This window comes from Brienomyrus brachyistius, chromosome 4, assembly GCF_023856365.1.
Source record: "Brienomyrus brachyistius isolate T26 chromosome 4, BBRACH_0.4, whole genome shotgun sequence".
Lineage (NCBI taxonomy): Eukaryota > Metazoa > Chordata > Actinopteri > Osteoglossiformes > Mormyridae > Brienomyrus > Brienomyrus brachyistius.
Window position 1 is genome coordinate 35,181,699 of NC_064536.1, and position 15,452 is coordinate 35,197,150.

At 44.6% G+C, this 15,452-nt stretch overlaps 1 protein-coding gene across 4 annotated transcripts in view; it reads left to right on the forward strand.

The window, feature by feature from the left end:
* The window catches only part of atp8a2 (ATPase phospholipid transporting 8A2), a 46,943-nt gene that overhangs the window by 4,245 nt on the left and 27,246 nt on the right, over positions 1 to 15,452 (forward strand). The window contains exons 2-10 of one of the 4 annotated variants that reach the window (XM_049011099.1): positions 4,327 to 4,425; positions 6,978 to 7,122; positions 9,868 to 9,967; positions 12,750 to 12,848; positions 12,926 to 12,971; positions 13,085 to 13,125; positions 13,443 to 13,516; positions 13,766 to 13,835; positions 15,032 to 15,159. In XM_049011099.1, the coding sequence (XP_048867056.1) occupies positions 4,327 to 4,425; positions 6,978 to 7,122; positions 9,868 to 9,967; positions 12,750 to 12,848; positions 12,926 to 12,971; positions 13,085 to 13,125; positions 13,443 to 13,516; positions 13,766 to 13,835; positions 15,032 to 15,159 (802 nt within the window). Of the gene's footprint in view, positions 1 to 4,326; positions 4,426 to 6,937; positions 7,123 to 9,867; positions 9,968 to 12,749; positions 12,849 to 12,925; positions 12,972 to 13,084; positions 13,126 to 13,442; positions 13,517 to 13,765; positions 13,836 to 15,031; positions 15,160 to 15,452 lie in introns of all 4 variants that reach the window. The other 3 variants (XM_049011098.1, XM_049011101.1, XM_049011102.1) reach the window with 3 other exon arrangements.

Genomic DNA, 15,452 nt, shown 5'->3' on the forward strand with positions numbered 1-15,452 from the left:
TGTTGTGTGAGAGAGCATGATGTGTTATTGGATTTCATATAAAGGCTCCATCTCAAGTACAAGTAATTACAAGCACACTCAGCTGTGACAGTAACAGTATTTCAGTGGCTTCCACTGGGGCCAGTTGTTCTGTTAGGGGGATAGATGCATTTGACTTTAATGTCCTCCAAGTATTACTTACATTAGGTTGCCAGGATTAAGAAGCAAAAGACAATTTTGAAAACCAGTAAGTTATTTATGCGATGCTTTGCAGTTACATTTTACAGTTCTTACAAATACTCAGTTAATTTAAATTTTATTTGTATAGTGCATTTTCACAACATGACATTGTCCCAAAGTGCTTTACAAAGCCCCCAGTGAGCAAGCCAGAGGATCCAGTGGCAAGGAAAAACTCCTTAGAACAAAAACTTGGGAGGAACCAGATTCAGAGGGTGAGTCCATCCTGTAGGGCCCAGTAGAGGAAGTCAAATGTGCAAGATGGCAAAATCCCAGTTTACACTGTCCCAATTTTAAGATTGGAGTCTAAAACCAGGGGGCAGGCAGGTGATGGCAGGCAGGTTCTGGTGCTGCTTCTGATGGCAGCACAAACAGTGGGTCCAACATACAGACAACAAACAAATTTATTTTTGTATAGCGCATGATCACAACATTACATTGTCTCAAAGCGCTTTACAGCATCCCCACCCAAAGCCCCCGTTGAGTAAGCCAAAGGCGACAGTGGCAAGGAAAAACTCCCAAGAAGGAAGAAACCTTGGGAGGGACCAGACTCAGAGGGGGAGCCCATCCTCCAGGGGCCGGCAGGGATAGTCAAATTGGAGAGATGGCTAAGTGCCATGTCACACAGTCATAAAATTTGAGACACAACCGGGGGGCAGGGGGGAGATGACAAGCCGGTGCCGACACTCCCTCCAATCGCCAGGCAACCAGAAGGTAGGCAGCGGGTCATACATGGAAGATGACACAGGCAGAATGACGAGCTGGATGCAGGGACGTCACTGGTAGTGGTGACGTCACATGTAGCAGGGTGTGCTGGACATCTTGATAGATTGCGGTATCCAGGCAGCACCCCCCAGGAGGAGTAGGGGAAATAAAATGTATAATTAGTCAAAGTAGGGGAGACTATAGGCAGTGCTAACAGTTGGGCGAGTGCAATATGAAGTGCAATCTGCAAGTTCCGGCAGATATGACTATGGCAGCATCAGTAGGAGGGAGAGGCAAGTGGGAATGCAGGCATGGGGAGTCCCTGAAATGTCAGCACTCCAATTCGAGTAACAGGACTGTGTAGTTGTTTCATAAATGTTGTTGTACTTAGTGAGGCAATGGAACGTCTGATAATGGAACGGGTATACAAGAGAGATGTCACAGGCAGAAAGACAAGCAGCAAGTAGGCAGACTATCTTAATTTGGGGTCGTTAGGCAGTACACCCCAGGAAGAGTAGGGGAAATAAAATGTGTAATTAGTCACGGTAGGAGAGACTAGAGGCAGTGCAAACAGCTAGGTGAGTGCAATATGTAAGCTCTGGCAGATAAGACTATAGCAGCATAAGTAGGAGGAAGAGGCAGGTCGGAACGCAGGCATGGGGAGTCCCTGAATGTCAGCACTCCAAATCCACGAGGGAGTGTGAAGCTAGAGTGACAGCACTGACAGTTCAGTTCATCTAAAGCCAATGGCACCGATCCTCATGTAACTCACTTTGATTTGTTGTTTAGATTGTCTTACTTCCACTAGCTTGATTTCTGTGATTAACTTCGCTTTTCACCAACTGAAGTGACTCAACCACCTGGCACATCTGCATTCAGAATCCATCAAGAAAATGTACTTACATTTGAGTTTTGCCTGTTCCCAGCACTCAAAATTTTAGCCCACATATATAAATGTGAATAATAATACTACTACTAATAATAATACATTTATTTCAGACCACAGTAGCATACATATTTGGGGGGGGGGTCACGGGGGGAGCCATGCGTGTGGTCATTGGGGCACTGCCCCCCATAGAACCGCCACTGGTGACAGTGACAGTGTTCCAGTGGGTTTATACTGAGGCGTGACGGTTCCAGTGGGTTATACTGAGGCGTTACTGTGACAGTGTTCCAATGGGTCCTACACTCTTCACCCCAATTTAGTGTCATTTATTGTTTACATATTTGATATTACCACTCAATGCTGCAATTGGTTAATATATTTGCAAGTGGATTTTTAGTGAATCGGTTTATATTAAATTGCCTTGTCAAGAGTGTCATAATGCTTTTTGCAGGTCAGTATTCTGGCTACTGTCATTAATTTGTGTATGAAGCAGATTGCAAATGTAAATATATAAAATTACTCAAATATTTAGTTAGATTATTTTTTTATAAAAACTTTGAGATGTTATCTGGATATTTCTGTTTTGTTCAGGCAGGTAGACCTTCTGTTATTGCCAGTGACGCAGCATTTTATTTGTCCTGATACTCCATGGCCTCAAGGGGGCAGGGCTGCCATTACTGCATTGTAGCATTCTTCACATACTGTTCCATGTAAACATACTGTGTAGAGCACTCCTGTAACTCACTGACACGTGACTGCTTCTGTAACTCACTGACTGCTCCAGTAACTCACTGACATACGACCGCTCCTGTAACTCAATGACCGGCCCTGAAATTCACTGACACATGACAGCTCCTGTAATTCATTCTCACACAACGATTCCTGTAACTCATTGACCTATCCTGCAACTTACTGACCGGTTCTGTAATTGACTGACGGCTTTTGTAACTCGCTGACACACGACCACTCCTATAACTCACTGACTGGTCCTGTAACTCACTAACCATGACTGTTCCTGTAACTGACTGACCACTCCTGTAACTTGCTGACACATGACTAATCCTGTAACTCACTGATTGGTCCTGTAATTCACTGACAATTGACCAGTCCTGTAACTCACTGACACATGACCAGTCCTATGACTTACTGACCTCTCCTGTAACTCAGCAACACACAACTACTCCTGTTACTCACTAACTGGTCCTGTATTTAACTGGCACATGTCTGCTTTTGTAACTCACTGACTGCTCCTGTAACTCACTGACTTATGATTGCTTTTGTGACTCACTGGCAAACGACCACTTCTGTAACTGACTGACCACTCCTGTAACCTGCTGACACAGAATCATTCCTGTAACTCTCTGGCCACTCCTGTAACTCACTGACAAATGACTGCTCTTGTAACTCACTGACTGCTCCTGTAACTCATTGAAGCATGACTTCACCTGTAACTTACTGACTAGTTCTGTAACTCAGTGTCTACTCCTGTAACTCACTCATACACAGCCCCTCCTGGAACTTGCCAACTGCTCACTGATTGTTCCTCTAACTCACTGACACTCATCCACTCCTGTATCTCTGTAATCCTATTACTCACTTGCTGCTCGTGTAACTCACTAATGCACGACCACTACGGTAACTTACTGACTGCTCATGTAATTCACCAACTGCTCCTGTAACTCAGTGACATGCACCCACTCCTGTAACTCGCCAACTGCTCCTGTTACTCAATTGCTGTTCCTGTAACTCACTGATGCACGACCACTCCTGTAACTGACTAACTGCCCAAGTAACTTGCCAACCACTCCTGTAATTTACTGATATGTACTGTTCCTGTAACACACCAACCACTCACTGAAACACAATCACTCCTGTAACTCATTGACTGCACCTGTAACTTGCTGAGCACTCCTGCAACTCACTGACATACACCAACATACCATCCCTGTAACTTGCAGACCACTCCTGATACTCACTTGATTCTCCTGTAACTTACTGATGCTCAACCACCCCATAACTCACTGACCACTTCTGTAACTTGCTGATCGCTCCAGTAACTCACTGGCAGCTCTTGAGATTCACTAACTGCTGCAGTACCTTACTGACTGCTCCAGGGACTCTCTGACACATAATCGCTCCTGAAACTCACTGACTTTTCCTTTCACTGACTAGCACAAGACCACATCTGTAACTTATTAAAACACTACTGCTCCTGTGACTCACTGACATGACCGCTCCTGTAACTCACTGACTGCTTCTTTAACTGACTGACCACTCCTGTTACTCGCCAACTGCTTCTGTAACTTGTTAATTGCTCCTGTAGCTCACTGACCATTCCTGTAACCAGCTGACTGCTGCTGTAACTAGCCAACGACTCCTGTATATTGCTGACCACTCTTGTGTCTCGCTGATCTAGCTCCTTTCTGTGCAGTGAACCCGCTGCAGTGTTTATACGCCCATTGATGTCCTGCCTTGTTTGTTGTTCTCTCCTGTGGCTTCACTCTGACCGGCTGCTCCAGAGCAGTTAGTGTTGACTCCCATTAGCCAGGACTCCCGTGACGAGGACCCGCCCATAGGGGACACCATGTGCTCCCGGATGACAGACAGGTTTGATAAAAGTGAGTTTTGCTGTACAGATTGGCACCCCCTGCTGCTTGGACATCCCAAGTGCATGCTGCCTTCTGCCAGTGTTTGCTGTTGCATAGGAAATGCATGAAATAAAACACCTACATATAAACATTTACACACACACCCACACACCTGCCTACCTTTACATATAAGGACATGCAAATACGCATGTGGGAAGCAGGACGCCATGTGTGCACAGATGCTTTTCCAAGCTACAGCATGTCAGGCTGTTTTTTCTTAGCATGTGGGAAATTCTGTTCACCCTGCAGGCATATCAGTATTGATCCCAGTGAGATTAGCAGGCGGGTGTGTGTGTGTGTGTGTGTGTGTGGATTATGTTTATATTACATTGTGGGGACCAAATGTCCCCCACAATGTAATAAAAATCTGTTATTTTGACGTTGTGGGGACCATTTTTTAGATCTAAGATCTGTGAATGCAATCAAAATTAAAAAAAAAATGCCAATAGTCTCGTATTTTGTTTGGCTTTTTAGTCATATGGTTTGGGCTGAGTAGGGGTTAGGGTTGTTATGTTGGGATTAGAGTTTTGCCAATAGAAATTAATGGAGAGTCCCTACAAAGATATAATCACGAATCTGTATGTGTGTGCGTGTGTGTTTGTGTGTGTGCGCGTACGCCTAACCTGTGGGATTATCCTTAGAGGCCTAAACTCAGCTGATGACATGGAGGTTCCTTGGCAACAGAGCAGCAATTCACCTGCCATGGAGAACTGCTTGAGTAATGCCTTTTTCTGTGTGGGCGTGGCCTTGGACAGCCACTGCATGGATTGGTTGCGGGTGTAAATAGGTAAACTGGAGGAAGATCTTCATATTATAATTTAACACTAAATGATGTGTATAACAAGTGTCTGGTGTCTGTTGTAGTTACTCTACAACTGTATTACTGGTTCGCTGGTGTGGTGTAGGCTGTACTGTGGTTCATGGGTGTATTCTCTACTGTCATTTGCTTGTCTGTATTGTACTGTAACCACACTGGTGTGGTCTAGTCTGTACTGTGATTTACTGGTGTGTTGTAGGCTATGTGGCGGTTTATTGGTGTGCTTTAGGCTGTACAGCAGCTTACTGGTGTGGTGTATACTGTACTGTGTTTTACTGGTGTCTTTTAGACTACTGTGGTTGTATTCTCATTTACTGATCTGTATTGTACAGGGGTTTGCTGGTGTGATGTAGAGTTTATGGTGGATTATTTGTATGGTATATATTGTACTGTGCTGCAGAATTTCCTTTTGGTGTAGGGAAAAATACTCGGCAGTTATTTTATTTTTTGTTTTGTTTTTCTGCATCTATTCCTGTATATACCATTTGAACAATATATTGAAAACAGAAACACAAAAATAAACGCTGGTATTGCAAACTGCAAATGTGCACAATTATGAGCATGACATGGAGACCGCATCACGCCCAACATACCGCAGTCTTAAGTACCGCGAGCCTCCTGCTCTCCCTCTTGGAATCGGATCTGTTTCGAGTCAGTAGTTAGTCGGAGTAACCACCAATGAGCTTCTGAACCGACATAGGAAATAAGGAATAATGCTTTTTGGAGTTTTGGGCTGTGCATTCTGTATTTTCCTATATACCCATGCATTTTAGTTCCTGTCCATTTTTTCTGGTCGAACTTAACGTGAAACCCCAGTCAGCCCATAGCATGCCTTGCTGGCTTACATGATTTACAAGCTTGAAACGTTGTACATTCATTTTTAATCGTCTGTGTTTGTAATGGTGTGGGTCTCCGTGAATTCTTACATGAAATATAATTTATTTGTGAAATATGATCATTTGGGAATACCCTCTTACTAATAACTAATTTAAAGCCGTAAGCCGACCTCCTGAGCACGGAGGTTGCGCCTGTCTCTTTAACTACGGCGCTGGGTCTCCGCTTCCTTGCACAAACGGCTCTGATCCTCGCCGGACATCGGACGCACACGGACCCGGCCCGATGAGTCGGAGCGACCCAGTCACCCGAGCAAACATAGCGAGGAAGAGGCGAGGGTGGGTAGACGAATGATGGGTCAACTACAGTAGAACTGGGCTCCGTAGAGCCAGCTGGTTAAACTGGTCTCTCTCAGGCTCCCATTGTCAATGTGGGACGATGATGGAGAAGCGTCCGCCAGCGCACCGCATCGCTGCATGTAGGCGGGCGCGATCTAAGTGAAGGAAACATAAGCGCATAGAAAGATGGGCACTGTGCGGCCACAGCTGGGAAAGGCTGTTGATCAGGGGACGTGGGTCTGTGAGATAGTTAGAGCGGAGCGTGAACGCAGCGCACCGAGCGTGTCTGCGTGCCAGCTGTCTGACACAGCATTGTGCCCGGATCAGCAGCTTCTCCGTGGGGTCCAGGGGCGTCGGTCCGTGCTGCTCGGTGAATCTGACGCGCATCATCATCACCACCACCACCATCATCACCTTCATCCCCGTGCACAGGACGCGGACCACATCCCTCATTTCCATATTCCATCCCCCTCCCGTCCCGTGTCTCACTTAGATCTCTGACCACACGCGGTCTCCTCTCCATCACCCCGCAGGACCCTCCTGCTCGTCGGCTGGCTACCACAAGGCAGATGATGAGATGTCGGGCACCACGTCGCAAGCAGACCCGGTAGACGCGACGGCGAGGACGATCCTGTTGAACCAGCCGCAAACGGTGAAGTTTTGCGACAACCATGTGAGGTACCTAAGTATCGGCATCAAATGGAATCATCTTCGTATCTCAGCGAAATATTACTGCCTTCGTTTTATGAGAAGTAGAAGTATCACAACAACAACAACAATAATGTCAATAATAACTAACTATAACAGTGACGGCTATTATTGTTATATCATTGTTGTCATTGTATTTATTATTAATATAATAATTATTATTAATATTTGATATTATTTCACACATGTATTTTCCGAAAACCTATTTAAAATCTATTTAAATGCTTCCCCTTTGTTTGCTGACTTTTTTCTAATTATCAGTTATGTGATTTTTGAGGACATAGAAAAATAACGGCATTAATATTAAGACACAATGTTACAAAGTTAAATCGCGAACGCTTCCGTGAACTCTGAGCATTGTTTTGTCACAGAGCTTTTTACATAGCTCGTTCTGCTTGCTCCGTGTGTTATTGCGGTGTCAGGAAGTGCAGGCAAACTGCCGCGCTTATGCTGAAGTCCTGTAGCCAGTAGCTTGTGGTGTGAATCGTACTGTATGCGGTCTCACGCGGATCAGTCATGGTTTAGTACTTGTGGTCCTTGTGGCCTACAGTAGCGCAGCATTTTTGTACTTTGTGGACACACACAATTATCTTATACGTGGGTCAGCCACCCAGAGAGAAACTCCGGAAAAAATGAAAACTGATCGTGAAATATGATATGAGCTGACCGATACTCATCTGTACACAGGCTGTTGTGTAGTAAGTGAACCGTGTAGAAGCAGCCTGTCACATGAAAGCAGCACCAAGTCTCTAAGGAACCTTTCTGTGGGGACCGGATCACCTTATGGGACCTATCCGACTGAGCACTGTGGTGTGTGCTCCGGTTCTGATTGTGGAAACGGGGCCCTCGCCTCAGCTCACTGGGAGCCAGTTTGACTTATCCAGGGACTGGATATGTATTTTTAAGGTTCGCTTTGATTCAGGGTCATTCAGTTGGGGTTTGAGTGCTCTCAGCTTCTATCTTTACAGCTGATCCAGTGATTGATCTGTTTATTTTCCTGTAAGGATCAATTGTGCCCTAAAAGTGTCTATTTTCGTTTTGCCGATGAGATTAGGGCTGAGTTGTGTATTTGCCCATATCCCTAGTGTATATGCTGTCAGTCTGTAACGATATGGCTGGCAGCACAGACGCCATTAACCATGGACTGGATCTGGCATGCAGGGCTCACTGAGAGCTCTAGCACATCCATTTGGGGAGATGCTTCATTGATCTGGTGATGAAAGTAAAGACATATTTCTGACAAAGCAAGGACTCATTCTGATCAAGATCTGCCCCTGGCTTTATGCCACTCCGCACTTTATCCATTCCTTGCTAAATTCCTCTCTGTACTTTATTCATTCCACGCTGTTCTCCATGCTGTGCTTTTCCATTCAGTACCAGAATCTGTGCTTGATCTATTCCAAACTATTCTCTGCTTTGTATGTTAACCGTTTCACAGTATACACTGTGCTCTAACCCTCCATCACTAAACTCTGTTCTTTAGTTTGTTTACCGAGGGGGGCCTTGGCCACGCCCCCCAGTTTGAGCACTTGGCCCTTGAAAAGTCTGTGCACATCACTGTTCCCAACATAATTCACTTGGTGTTTGATCCATTCCTGATTATAATATTCTCTGTACTCTGTGTGGCCCCCACCATGCTTAACTGTGGCCTCTGTCCACTCTGGTCTTTTTAGGTTCAACTCTGATTTATCTATTCCTCATTGTCCTTCACTCTGTGCTATATCTGTTACATACAGGACCCAGGTATGGTCTTTGCAATGCGTTTAAGATCCCCAAACCCACAACTAAGAGCCAGCAGTGAAGGCCCAGGCTGCTAGCTGAGGGGGTGAGATTAGGTGTCCCCTTCTGGCTAATTATCCTTATTGAGTTTTTATCTTCTCTGCTTGATCACAGAATTGGTGTCAGCAACATTGATACTTTACACGCGTGCTGCTCTGTGTCTGTGCTACGCATGCCTGTCGTGTGACTATAGACAGACAGCAGAGTGCTAGATGCCCCTTATCGGCTGTGCACAAGATGGTCTTGGCTTTCAGTGATAGGCAGTCAGAGGTAATGGGAGATGCTCCTAAACAGTGCTGGAGCACAATTAAGTCCAGCTCAGGGTCATCATCATTTCATAGAGTTAGCTGCCAACGGCCAATCCTGAGCACTGAGGCACAGCGGTAAGTTGTAGGGAAATGTATATTTCACAATACAGTTGCATGTTCTCATTTCCTAACCATGTAAAAGCAGCAAGCAATATGATGACCAGTTGTGGGGCATTTTCCACATAATCAGTAAACTTTCTAAAAGAAACGCTTCCTCATCATCTTCATCGTCCTTTCAGACTTCACACGGTCACAGCTGCAAGGTCATGGGTCGATATCGAAAGCAGTTTTTTTAATTAGTGCTTAAAAGGACTAGCATAAAGGTTTTCTGTGCTATTTGTAGCCCGAAGTGCTCAGGTAAAACAGAGAGACTGACTGATGATGTTGGCCACCAAGGTCTCAGCCCAGCCTATTTTTAGGCATTTGATTTGAGTCTGAAACAGGGGGTTGGAGAGTCAGCGTGTGTAGGCACAGATGACCCCCTTCTGTCCAAACTTGGTGTGTGGGTGAACGTGTATGTGTGTGTGTGCGCGAGCTTATTCTACTTCGAGACAGTTAGACTTCCAGCTGGTGTGAGGAAGGGTGAAAGGGTGATGTGCACATCTCTCTCTCTGTTTCTCTCCATTAGCACTACAAAGTACGGGATCTTGTCATTCCTGCCACGTTTCCTCTATGAGCAGATTCGCCGTGCAGCCAACGCCTTCTTCCTGTTCATCGCCCTAATGCAGGTACAGCCAGGTGTTTTAACCCTAAACCTCTATCCGTGACCCAAGTGGAGCATGTGTGTTTGTATCTGTGCATATGTATGAGTAACAAAGCTGCCTGTAAGTATTATTGAACCCAACAGGATGAAGGATCCAGCATGTTAACGGTAATGAGACTAATAAAAGTCTGTAAGCTAACTGGTACTGGTGAGATGAGATACACTTCAGTGATGATGACTGTAAATAGTAGTCAATAGGCTGGAATGGGGAGCTGAATGGAGAACTGACTGGGGGGTTGAAGGCTGCCCTCTGAATTGATCTTATTGCCATGGCAATAAAACAGGCCATGATTTCCTAAACATGGAGCCAGAAAGTATAAACAGGGGAGAGCAGGGAGCTTGAGGGAATCATACACCCTGTTAGTGAGCCCCGTGTCTGCTCTCCATCAGGCCGGAACAACATGTGCTCCCTCTCTGTTAGAGAGACACACACAGGGTGACATCCAGTGACTTGTGCTTCTTGTTGTCTCTGTGAGTGTGTATTATACCTAGATGACAGACCGATGGTCCCTCTGTGAGCATGTGCAATTCCTGGATTACAGAAATGATGGTTGATCTGTGAGCGTGTAGAACAAAAGTCCATAAGAAAATTACAAATGAGAAGAGGCCATTCAGCTGATCGAGCTTGCATGGAGGGAATTAAAGCAATGCTTTAAATTTGACAAGATTTTGTCAAGTTCAGATTTGAAGGAATCTAGGGTTTTAGCTTGCACTATTCCTTTGGGCAGACTATTCCATAATCTAATTACATTCTGTAAGAAGAAGTTCTTTCTCAGATCCAGACTAAAGTTTTTTTTTTAAATTAACATAATTTTTCCCCCTATTAATTTTTAACTGGGGCCATGAGTTCTTGACTTAGAATTTATTTTGAAACACCAATTTGGATCGACAGCATCTAGATCTGTTAGAATTTTGTATAATTGGATCATGTCACCCCTTAAGGCTGGTTCATACTTGCACCACACGCGTACATGTCCGCTGAAACATTTATGACGCTTTTGAAGTCATTGTGTGCCTCTACAGATGAACAGCTGCTGCACTCCAAATTTGTGTCCGCGGAATGGTGTATGAGCAGCTCTGGACACACTGAGCGTGATCAATAGCGTCCACTTTAAATACCAACATGGATGCATTTGACATGCATTGGGGTAGTTTGCAAACCCTCCAGATTATTACAAGACAATAAAACTCTTATATGCATTTAAATGTGTGTGTATGTGAGTGCAGACTTGTCTTGAATTGAGAATCTCATGCCAGCCAGCTGACCGAAGTTGGCAACCCCGTGAGCTGGCTCTCTGAATTTGTAAAACATAGATAAATGGACACAAACCTCACTACTGTGATACGTGTGCAGGGAATATCATAATAATACGAATAATCATTATTATTGCTAAAAATATAAATACAACACGTTGTGCGCATGTGCAAAGTACACGGCTTGAATGGAAAAATATGAATGTTTCCATGTATGCATACGCAGAGTGGATACTTCTGTCTCTGTCTTTGAAAATGGGCATTATATTATCATGCTTCCAGCCTGAGGATACCACACCTGCAGATGGAGATTTTTGAATTAGCCCCTTTCCCTCTTCACTCTCCTTTTAATTTCAGTTGAAAACCACCAAGGCTGTATTTTCCCAGGTTGGCTTTTGCCAGTACGAACTCTCATTGAGCTGGTAGTAATATGCTTTAAAAAAAAATCCCACACCAAGTGGATCAAAAACCTCAAGTTTATTCATTCTGTTCTGGTTATCTGAAAACACAAGGCTCAGAACGGCTTTTCCTCTGGTGGGAAATTTCACAAACTGAGTGAAAAAGCAGTCTGGTATCATTTCTACCATGTCGAGTTCATTTGCTGTAGATCCCATAACTGTGTCCCACTGTGTTCCCAGTAGATTAAAGTCACCCATAACAACCACATCATTTTTATTATTCATACCCCTGATGTCTTTTTATACAAAATCCCCCCCTCCCGCTGCATGCACATTAGGTGCCCTATAACATATACCAATAATTAAATCCCAGGAGTTTCCAGCTTCCAGTTTTACCCATTAAGCTTCTGTGCTTTACTTGTATTAGGGAGTTACCTTGCCTGCAGATATCCTTTTACCATACATAACTACTCCACTGTCCTGCCAATCTCTACCTTCTAAATTATATTCATCCCCATAACTATCACACAGCCGTGTTTCTGTTATTCCTATGACATCATATAATTAAAGCCTCTAAGTCTCGTATTTTTTTTCTAATGCATTTCTAATGCATTGTTTCTTTGCATTAAATATAGACAGCAGAGATCAGACCTTTTACAGTGCCTGCCTTGTTTCATTTCAACAGGGGGCTTTCCAGCGCTCCCCACCTTTATTCTTAACTTCGTTGTTCCCCCAGACCCTAGTTTAAACACTCCCCGACTACTCTCTAGGAGTGCCTAGATGAGACTGCTTGTTACTATGTGAGTATGTGGAATGCCTGAATGTCAGACTGCCATTTGCTTTGTAAGCAATTGTGATGACTAGCTGTTGCTTCGGTGAGTCTGTTAGCGTGTGGAATGTCTGGATGAGATTGCCGTTGCTCTGTGAGCATGCGGAATGCTTGGATGACAGACTGCCAGTTGCTTTGAAATGTATGCAATGAGTAGCTGACGGTTGTTTGAGTCTGTGAGCGTGCGGAATGCCTGGTCAACCATGTGATGTGTTACTTGTCACAGGAGGTTCTATCATGTGTAACGTCTGTGTTCCTCTCCCCAGCAAATCCCAGATGTGTCTCCAACAGGCCGCTATACCACACTGGTGCCGCTGATCTTCATCCTGACAGTGGCCGGCATCAAAGAGATCATTGAGGACTATGTGAGTGCACCAGCCCTCTCATTTAACTTTTCATCAAGTATGATTTAAAACTAACCAAACCCTTTCTGTTGCTACAGAAGAGGCACAAAGCTGACAACACAGTTAACAAGAAGAAGACAACAGGTAAGCGGCACAGTGGTGTCAGCAGGGCCTGGTTGCTGCTGTAATGGTGTGTGCTGTGGACACTGACACGCAGACCAGTGAGTGAACGTACTATGTACTTTGTGCCATTTCAGTACTGCGGAGTGGGTCCTGGCAGACTGTCATCTGGAAGCAGGTGGGGCTCCTGCATCCTGTACTACTGGCCAATGTCTGCCAGGATGAGCTGGGTTTCATTATATCGTTGATAATGCCTTCGTCCAGGTGATCGTGCATGTGCATGTGTTTGTCTGGGACCAGTGGGCTTTGCAGACAGATGATGATTTTTACAAATGTCTACACTGGCTTTCCTCCAGTGTATTAGAGACCCTGCCAGTACAGAGCCCTTTACCCAGAGATGAACCATGATCCTGATCAAATTTGATCCGGTCTGCAGTCGGCACTTCAGCAAATGCCTGGTCCCTCTAAAGTCTAAGCCTTCTGCTTTCCCACCAGGTGGCAGTTGGAGACTTGGTGAGGGTCACCAATGGGCAGCATCTCCCTGCTGACATGGTCATAGTGTCCTCCAGGTTAGTTGCAGCTTTAGTGTGCATCTTTAGAAGGGAAGTGTGTGTCAGGAAGAAAACTGAGTTGAAGCTATCTGTATTGCTTTAGTCGGTGTCTGTAAGTCCATTCAGGTTAGTGTCACGGCCAGGTGCATTGTGGGAGTACCTGAAACCCACTGTACTGCTGTAACAAACGGACACATTCCCATGGGGCTTGGCAATGGTTTAATGTTTTAGATGAAGCCAGTTCTTTGACTCCCTGCACCCCTACAGTGAGCCCCAGGCCATGTGCTATACGGAGACCTCCAACCTGGATGGAGAGACCAACCTGAAGATCCGACAGGTGGGGGATCTGACAGGCGGTATGTGTGTGTGTGAGGGTGCTGTACACAGTCTCTTGCTGCTTCTGTGTGTGTGTCTGTGTGTGAGGGTGCTCTACGCAGTCTCTCTCACTGTCTCTGTTACCCTGTTTCCACCGACGCAGTGTCTGGGCCAGTGCTGGGCTTTTTCCCAGTTAAGAATTAGTTCTATGTGTTTCAGACTTTAAAAAAACGGCCCTGGGCCAGGAAAGAAACGGATCCAGCACAGCACCACAGAAAAGCTAGCCTCAGAATTTGGAACCTTAATATCGACGAAAGTGGGACTGGCTATTGTGTCCAAATCTTCCATATAGCTGGAAAATTCAATCGATAATTTTTTGTCTAATACCACCGGTGCCTGCAGTGAAACAACTTGTCAGCACTTATTAGCGGAATAGCATTGCATATTTTTTTATTCTCTGGAAAACAAAACAGGCTTTGTCATGTTTAGGGCGAGGGCAGAGGTGAAGGCAGGCATCGGGGGAAATCAAAGGGGCTTTGATAAAGGAAATCACAACACAGATGGGGAAAATCAAACAGACCATGAGGGGTCAAAATGGGGAGATAAAGATTAGGCAGGAACACAAAACACAGTGTGACAGCCTGATTAATAATAATACACATGTTGCAAGTCAAATAAATAGAATATTGTGGTATTAGGGTGGCAGAGATCATGAGGTGGACAGACAAGTTTGATTTTTAACAGATTCTTCTATTGCACATCCTTAAAAGGACAGCAGTAAAACAGTAAGTGAAGACAAACTCACTTACACATACTGACTTGGGAGAAATACAGCCTTTAAGGAGACCGAAGTGGATACAAGAAGTCAAATTCTGATAAGTATGAGACTTAAAGATACATTTTTTTCAGTTCAACAGCTTATAAAAAAAAATAGAATCCAAAATTAAAATCCAAAACAGATCAAAATTAATCCAAAAAAATGGAATTCATAAGGACCCTGACTTTACTCTCACTTCAACCTGCGTAACATTCTGTTTCGCTCTTTTTTGAAACCGGTGTAAATGTGGGCGGGTACTCAAAAGGCACCAAACAAGAAACAGCACTGACACCAGCACTGGCTCCGTGATGGTGGAAACGAGGTATGTGTGTGTCTGCATGTGAGGGTGCTGTACACAGTCTCTCACTGCCTTTGAATGTGTGTCTGTGTGTCTCTTGTAGGGACTGTCTCTAACTGCCAGTGCTCAGTCCTTGGATGAGCTGACGGGATTGTCAGGAAGGCTGGAGTGTGAAGGGCCAAACCGTCACCTCTATGACTTTACAGGGACCCTATTCTTGGACAACCACAAGTAGAGTTTCTAGACCCTATTGTGCACCCTACTGTACACATTACTGTATACTTACACACTCGACTGTACACCCTACTGCAAACCTACATATCCTACTATGTGCCTGCACACCTACTGCACACCCACATAACCGATATATGTATAATGGAAGATAATGTGCTGCAAAGCCTAGTTAAGCTCAAAATAAATAAATGGCAGGGTCTTGATGGCATCTTTACCTACAGTTTTAAAAATGATCAGTGATATTATTTGTCAACCTTAAACTTAAAATTTCAGAAATCCTTATCTGCTGG